Source organism: Metopolophium dirhodum, chromosome 1, assembly GCF_019925205.1.
Source record: "Metopolophium dirhodum isolate CAU chromosome 1, ASM1992520v1, whole genome shotgun sequence".
Taxonomy (NCBI): Eukaryota; Metazoa; Arthropoda; class Insecta; order Hemiptera; family Aphididae; genus Metopolophium; species Metopolophium dirhodum.
Window position 1 is genome coordinate 137,337,272 of NC_083560.1, and position 8,532 is coordinate 137,345,803.

At 29.2% G+C, this 8,532-nt stretch overlaps 1 protein-coding gene across 1 annotated transcript; it reads right to left on the reverse strand.

The window, feature by feature from the left end:
- Positions 1-3,451: 3,451 nt before the first annotated feature.
- LOC132936344 (uncharacterized) lies at positions 3,452-8,283 on the reverse strand. Its single transcript, XM_061003059.1, has 10 exons — positions 8,007-8,283; positions 7,693-7,936; positions 7,428-7,559; positions 7,182-7,369; positions 6,867-6,960; positions 6,467-6,750; positions 6,218-6,383; positions 6,022-6,139; positions 5,463-5,543; positions 3,452-3,495 (listed from the first exon to the last, which is right to left on the reverse strand). Exons 1-8 carry the CDS (start codon positions 8,037-8,039, stop codon positions 6,033-6,035), a joined length of 1,248 nt encoding a protein of 415 aa, XP_060859042.1. The 5' UTR covers positions 8,040-8,283; the 3' UTR covers positions 3,452-3,495; positions 5,463-5,543; positions 6,022-6,032.
- Between the last annotated feature and the right edge of the window lie 249 nt (positions 8,284-8,532).

An 8,532-nucleotide genomic window follows, 5' to 3' on the forward strand; every position in this document is an offset into this window, starting at 1 on the left:
CAAATCTATTCTAATTAGAGAAAACATAAAATTTGAAAATATTGATAATTTTATCATGTTATCACAAATGTAATAGGACCAATGAGAGCTCTCTATTTCCTATGGGTCTCTAGCAATGTATGGTTTGCTTATATGCGCCCCGGTCTCCCCTATCAAAGGTAATAAAATTGTCACAGTGAAAAGGCAATTATCGATAGCAGCGTATAGGTACAATAGAATAACCGTATCGTACCTATCACATAACCTCGAGCACCCCGCCAGCTAAATAGCACTGCATACATACCCGTAAAGTAACCATCATAGTTTAGATTAAAATGGTTGATCCCGATATAAATACGTTGATTGTGCGACGCGGTCAAATTAAAGCAATAGTAACGCGATTTCAAAATTTCATAAGGTCATCTGAATGCGATTTAAAACAAATACCTCCTCGTCAGATCAAAGTAGAAGAAGCATGGCAAAATTTTGAGTTAGTTCAAACTGCGATCGAAGAAGTAGATATGACATCGGATCACTCGCAATATAGAATCGATTTCGAAAATTTATTTTTTGAGACAGTTGCGGAAGCTGAGCAAAAGACAAGCTCTATCCGAGTGAACCAGAATGATACGTCAGTCCTAAGCTCAGATCGTGGAGAGAGCGTTAACTCAACGTTGTCGGACATAAAACTGGCACCGTTAAACATACCGGTGTTCGGTGGTAAGTTCACCGATTGGGCACCATTTAAGGACATGTTCATAGCATGTGTTCATACAAACGATAGATTAACGCCAATTAAAAAATTTTTTCACTTACGGTCATCGCTTACTGAAGATGCAGTGAATTGCATAAAAAATGTCGAAACCACAGCTATAAATTACGAACACGCTTGGGCAACGGTGAACGCGCGTTATAATAACGAAAAATTATTAATTCAATCTCATGTAAAAGATATATGTGAATTAAACGAAGTAAAAGAAAATTCATCAGATAGCTTACGAAATTTTTCGGACACTTTAAGCGGTCATATAGCGGCTCTTGAAGCTTTAAATCAACGTCCGAAAGATTGGGGCCCTCTACTCATACATATTATATGCACGAAACTAGACACGAATACGTTAACGAAGTGGGAGATGAAGGCTCCAAAAAAATGCCATCGCAAAGGTCGAAGAGTTAATTATATTTTTGAACGAGCGTTCGCAAAATTTAGAAGCTGTGGAATCGTCCAAAAATATTGTAAGAAATATAAAATACGAAACAGAAATTAAAAATAGTGTGTACAAAAAAAATAAAGATCGTACAACTTCTACAGCATTTACCACCACTACAGATATAAGTTGTTTTATCTGTAATTTACAGCACACTATTTATAAATGTCCGACGTTCATATCATTATCAGTGAATGATCGTATCAAGAAAGTGATTGAACTTGGATTGTGTAAGTTATGTTTACGCAAACACGATTTGAAAAGAAAATGCATGTCGCGTAATTGTTTTAAGTGCGGTAAAACACATAATACGTTATTACATATTATTCAATATAAAAAGAATGACGAAAAATCGACAACAGAAGAAAAGCGTCAAACTGAAGTGAATACGTCCACGACCGCACACGTGCACTGCATCAAGTACGAACAAGTGCTATTATCAACGGCGATAGTACCTACAGGCATTCGGAGACAGTAAAAAACTTTCGTTATGTCGCGCGTTATTAGATTCAGGATCCCAAAGCAATTTTATTACGGAAGAACTAGTCCAAAGCTTAAAATTAAAAAAGTCAAAAACTAATCATCAGATTAGTGGTATCGGTTCAACGGTACAACACGCGCATTCTTACGTAATTACTAAATTTAAATCGAGATTTGACGACTATAGTTTGACATTAAAAATGTTAGTAGTACCTAAGATTAACGGAAATATACCATCAAAACACATAAGTAATACAGGTCATGTACCGCCAGGTATAAATTTGGCCGATCCATTATTTTGGTCTCCACAAAAGATCGATATATTAATAGGTGCAGCACATTTTTATGAATTAATATGTGAACGTCAGGTCAAACCCACGGCAGATGGCCCTATATTCCAAGAAACAAGACTCGGATGGATAGTTTTGGGATCGTTACCAGTGTGTAATCGTAACACGGAGCCGCCAGACAACATCGCGTGTCACTTTACGTCAATTCATACCGACATCAACATGACAGTAGAACATATGTTACCGTTGTTTTGGCGTATGGAAGAATTCGAAGGAAATGTCACATACACCATCGAGGAAAAGGCGTGTCAAAAATACTTCGATAGGACGGTGACAAGAGGCGCTGATGGTCGCCCACTGTGCAATAATTTGTACCACAGACGTTTCTGGGCTGTTGCAATGAAACATGGAACATCACAAATTGCGTTCCATAAGTGTATTTAAAACATCCCTTGGACCGTATTTGTACCGCAATGATGTCACAAATAAGACATATACTGAACATCTCTTTGTAACATCTCTACAACAATCAAACACGATGTTCCTTCCACATTAAGTTATAACGTCTATGAAACATCACCGAATGTTTTATAGCTGTCTCAATGTGATGTTATTAAAAACATCACTGCGATGTTTGATCCTATTGTATAGTTGTTTAACTAAAAATATACAATGCTGATAATATAATTATGGATTATTTATAATATAATACCTGTATTACCTATGCATAAATAATAAATATCTATGAATCAATATTTACTACCTAATTTATATTGAAAATTAAAAAAAAAATAGAATTATAATTTAGTAATTCCAATTTATTTATTTGAATAGGTATAAGTTAAAAATGTATTTACAAAATAACATAAATGCTAATTGATAATATAATACAAAATTCATATTCATATAATATAAAAGAATAAAAATTTGTTTGAATGATTTAAATCTGTTTATTTGCAAAGTTATATTATATCAGATTAATATAAAATGTAATAAAATTATTGAATAATAAAAATTATATATAAATAAAAAAAACAATCAATCTTAATATAAAAAAGTGTATACACATAATATAATATATAGGTAGTATAGTATATTAAATTATTATAAAATAATAGGTATACAGTTAAAAATGTATTTAAAAAATAACATAAATGATAATATAATACAAACAAAATAAGTGTTGTTATGTTTAAATAGTTGGTTTGAATGATTTAAATCTGTTAATTTTCAAAGTTATATTATATTATTGAGATAAAATTATACATAAATCAAAAGAAAACAATCAATCTTAATATAAAAAAGTGCATACATATAATATAATATATACCTAGTATAGTTTATTAAATTATTATAAAATAATAGGTATACAGTTAAAAATGTACTTTGCAAAATAACATTAATGATAATATAATATAAACAGAATAATATATTTTGTTTGAATGACTTAATAATGTGTTAATTTTAGACTGAAGGTACACGCTAATTAGGTCTCTAAATGACAAAGTGTTGAGATCAATGCCAAATTGTCGGATAGTCTAATAAAAAAACATTTGTATTTTATATCAGTTAAATTAATACAATATAATTCGGACATTTTAGAAGTGTCAACCATGTAAACCCCGATTTTGAAAGAAGATTCTGGTGTATTAGTAAATTCAGAACAGCTGATGAACTGTTTTACAATTAAATTAGGAGGTTCATTTTTCGGTTGAACAATATGCTGAACCATAACAAGAGTGTTATTAGTAAGCATTATGTATCTATCTTTTTCTTTAAGAACATTTATAATTGTACTTGTTAGTTCTAAAGTGATTTTTTCAAAAAGTTTATCATTTATATTAAAGAGAGGTGAAGGATTACTGTGTATTATTTCATTGCTTAAGACAGGATATTGTTTATGTAATTGAGCAGGAAGTGTATCATACATTTTTTGTTTTTCTACTATTCTATTGAAGATTTCTTGCAGAGGATATTTGATTGACTTGATAGATTTTTTTATTTCTTGTAAATAATTTTCATAACGAAAACAACTAAAATTGTCTAATGGACCATGAAGAAGAACATAAAATGGTAAGTGAATTAAACTATGTACATTATAAGATATGTAATGAGAACCATATAATGCAGAATAATCATTAACAAATTTCTTTAGAAACTGTGTTGATAATTCATTATATTTAGAACAGGTTTCAGAACAAATTAAAATTCTAATTGCATAAACCAACAATAGGAAATGATAATAAAACTTTTTTTTTAAGTTACCCTTTAGAACTATTTGACCGGTATATAATAAAAAAGTTCTAAGTTCTGTGGCTTTATAATGTTCAATTTCATCTAGCGCCCTGGGTAAGCGACATATCTCAGAAGGTACATAAGGTCTTAATTTTTTTAACTCATTATTTATTTTTTCTTTTTTATCTTTTTCCAATCTTACTTGCTTATTACCTTTCACCCAAAATTCAACTAATTTTTTAACTACACCTAGGCATACATTATGCATGTAATCTAACACAACTGTATTGATTATATTAATTGGTAAACAAACTAAAGGACTATTGCCTTTATGGTAATCCTCATCTTTTTTACTTCTGAAAGACTCATCAGTTCTTAATGTTGCATCTAAACCAGGATAAGTCATACGATGTTCCAAATATGTACCTTCCTCTATACATAATGTACAGCCAAAATATGCATTATGACCCTTAACATTAAGTAAAAACGCCTTCGCCGGGCTATCACATGAAACATTTGAAATATTTACAGTAAAAAACAACCCATTTACAGTCAACCCATTATCTAACACATCCAATAAATCTATTATTAATGGATTTAAGAATTCTTCAATAGAAAGGGGTTTTTGAAATCCATGGAAAATGCCTATAGGTATAACATTTTCTTTTAGCTCTTTAAAATTTAAAATTGATATTAATGCTGGCCAAATTTTACTTTTAGAACTTTTAGATACAGGAAGGCCATCTATATTGAGACCTATCTCTAATACATGGGATTTAATATATATTTGAGCATTATTTTTAATTAAAATAGGTAGTAGCATATTTCTTAGACCTAAATGTATGTAGGAACCACCAGAAATATCGACAATATCATGGAGTTTAGGAGTTTTCATCAAAGTCCTAATATCTTTTGGAACGTCTAAACCTTCACTTTTCAATAATTGAAGCAAGCTGTTACAAAAATTATGAGAAACTTTGTGTTTAATAATTAATAGACGCAATTTATCTGTTATACATACATTTTTCTGTACATCAACTTCCGACATAGGGTCATGATTGGTTATAACTGGATCATTAAAAGCATCAAAACCCGAATTAAAGTTATTGGATTGGACGGTTTCAACATTTAATGTATTTAACAAACATTCAGGTATCATGGGATCTTTCACCAATACTGATAATTTTAGTGGTAAATCATTGTTTGTAATATTTGTCTTAACACAATTTATACTATTACTATTTACTACGGACGTAACATTCAAATTTACTTTTTGTTGTTCAGCTTTTAGTACTCTTCTAAAATATTTTGTTGATATGAGAGATAAATCTTTTTTCTTTGAACTGCAAATCTGAAAAAATATTAATAAAATAATTAGTCCACAAATAGGGGTTAAAAGTAATTCAATCTAAAAAAGTTAAATTGAATGCACCACAAAAAAATAAGAATTGAAAACCAGTATTAATATTATATTAATTTGTTTGTTACATATTATATTATATTAAACGAGAATAATTTTTTTTATTATTTTACCCATAGTAACGCCTGCGAGGGCAGAGAGTACAATATATTATACAAGATAAGAAGTAACATAACATTGATAACTTAAGTCTAATAGCTAATTTTAAAATAGCATAACTAAATTAAGCTAAGAAATACCTCTACCTAGAGGGGATAATAAACATTGGTTTATCCGTGGAAAAATTTAAATAGCCCGATCATTTTTATTTTAATGTTATGTTCAACTTTAAATAAGGTTTTTTTAAATATTTAATTACTTTTTTATTTAACTACAAAATTCAATGTATTCAAAATAACCATATACTAACTTTTATTAAAATTATTTTGCTCTACTCAAACGAGTGTTTGCATGTCTAAGCCAATTAGCAACAGTGATTTCAAATTCTGAATCCGTTAATACATCATTGGAATTAGCTTTAATAAACCCTAAAAAAAATCATTGTTTCTGTATATTATAATATATGTTAATATGTAATTCATTTGTAATATAGTAAATTAAATAACTTTTTATTAGTTTTATCACTTCAGAACTTCCTATTGTAATCGATATATTTTTACCACGTCCAGTCCACGTAGAGATAACAGCAAATTCATCACTAAATATTTTTTGTAACACCCTTGTAATATTACTTTTTAGTCCACATCCACCAATACTTTTAATGAATGATTCCTAAAATTATTTATAGGAATATAAGAATAAATTGAAAGCAAATTTTCTAAGTTTAAATTAGTTTTTTTATAAAGATAACATACTAGTTTCAACACAAAGTCCATTTCATTTACTATGTTCGATTCAACTGATAAAAATTCATCTTTATCTTTAATTGGGAATAATGAAAGAAAATTTGAATCAATATACTGGTTAGCCATTGCAGAGTTTAAATTATTGTTTTTTGAATTAGTTTCCAAAACTTCAACTTTTGTAAGTAATCGATTCAAAATTAAATTTGATGCCACTAACTCTTTTTTAATGTTGACTTGTTCCAATTGCATATTAGTTAAAATATCAAGGATTTTCTGATTTAAACTACCAGTATCTATGTAATAAAAAAATAACAAAAAAATATTTGTACTGATTTTAAATTAATAATATTGAAGTAGTTAATTCAAAAATATAGGTAATTCAGATAAAATACTAAGTAAGTATACTCACTGGTTGTACTATATGAGGTATTAGGAACAATAAATGGTTCATATCGTTCATATAATTGTATTTCATCAGTATTTTCAACCTGAGACGTTGCCTGCTATCAATTAAATATTAATTTCCACATCAAAATGAAAATAAATTTGGTTCAATTGTTAATTTTTTATGGTACTTAATATTTTATAAATTTAAATTGATATAATGATATTTTATATTATATATTATATTAAAACATAGTACCTATACTATTTTATTTTTAACCTTTTAAAATTTAACTATTGCAGTGCTTAAATACCTAATTAAAAATTAAATTTGTATTACCATATGTATGTTATCATTAACTATGTATGATACTGAGGAACTAGCTGCAATTTGTACTGCCGGTGGTGATACAGACTCTAGTTCACAATTGAATTCTTCATCGGAATTCCTCACCAGCAATTCAGTAAATGTTATCGGCACATCTTTTTTTAGTTTTTTGCTGATAGGTGTTACTGAAAAGCTACAATCTAAATAAAAATAAATTAATATCTAATTTTTAAAGAAGTATAAAAATAGAAGGCATACCCTCAAAGTCACTGTCATCTTCAGATGAACTTCTTTGGTGGTTTTTCTTTTTCTTTTTGAGTACTTCAGATTCATTTTCTGTAGCAGAACTTTCAATCTCCACACGTTGATGCCAGGCTTCTTTGAAATTGACTAAGTAAACCAATACAATTAGGTACAATTTGAATTATGAAGTAATGTCAAATAGGTATCAAGTTTATTTGACTTGTATTAATTATTAATCGAACCTATTATAATGTTTTAAAACTTTTTATAAAGTACCTACCATATATTTTACTGGACAAAATTTTAATTTTGAATAAACCCCATAAATCTTCTGGATCATAAGCGTTTGTTAGTTCAACGCTAGTAACATTAAATGGAGGCCATCGACAAAATTCAACTACTGAAATGTTTAACGCTGTTAGCTCCAATGTTGGTGGTAAAATTAGCCAATTAACAGGCACAACACTGTAATCGTTTGATTCCATAAACAAAACAATGACCCATCGCTTATTATACGTCCGGTTCTACGTGGTAATGGTAAAAAAGCTTATGTTATTAAATTTAAATTACATAATTAAAGAATATAGTACTTACTTTACGACTCTTTAGCGGTTGTTTCGTAGACATGATGTTACTATTATATTAAAAAATGTATGTTTACTGTATTACTATTTAACACTGGACACAACAAATAAAATAACAAACTATAATATAATGTAAAAATGATCTATGCGACTCTGCTAAAGTGCACGCAAAAAATGTTATTAGTTACAAATAATTATCGATTATTCAATTATATTATTCTGCAACGATTAGACGATTATAGTAGGTATAATACAAACACTGGCAGGACGCACGAGCTCAAGCAGGCGAGTATTATAAATTACTGTACAGATTCGAATAGTCGAGTGTCGACGGAGGAGTGCGGACGTACAGCGGCCGGTCGGGCAGCACCGGTGAACCCATTATATATATATATACAATAGTTATTATAGTTACCAATGAACTGATAATAACGTCATAGAAAAACCCAAATATTATAATAAAATGTCTAATAATAATGTAGATATAGCTATAGTGTGGTTCGTAGAACCCTCCCCCCATCCTGTTCGGGCGACAG

What these genes read in the sequence shown, in the direction of transcription:
- LOC132936344 (XM_061003059.1), bottom strand. Translation starts at nt 8,039, where the DNA reads ATGTCTACGAAACAACCGCTAAAGAGTCGTAAA. An exon ending in AGATGACAGTGACTTTGAGG is followed by an intron (nt 7,370 to 7,427) that starts GTATGCCTTCTA and finishes ATTTTTATTTAG; the next exon opens with ATTGTAGCTTTTCAGTAACA. An exon ending in TGGACTTTGTGTTGAAACTA is followed by an intron (nt 6,384 to 6,466) that starts GTATGTTATCTT and finishes AAATAATTTTAG; the next exon opens with GAATCATTCATTAAAAGTAT.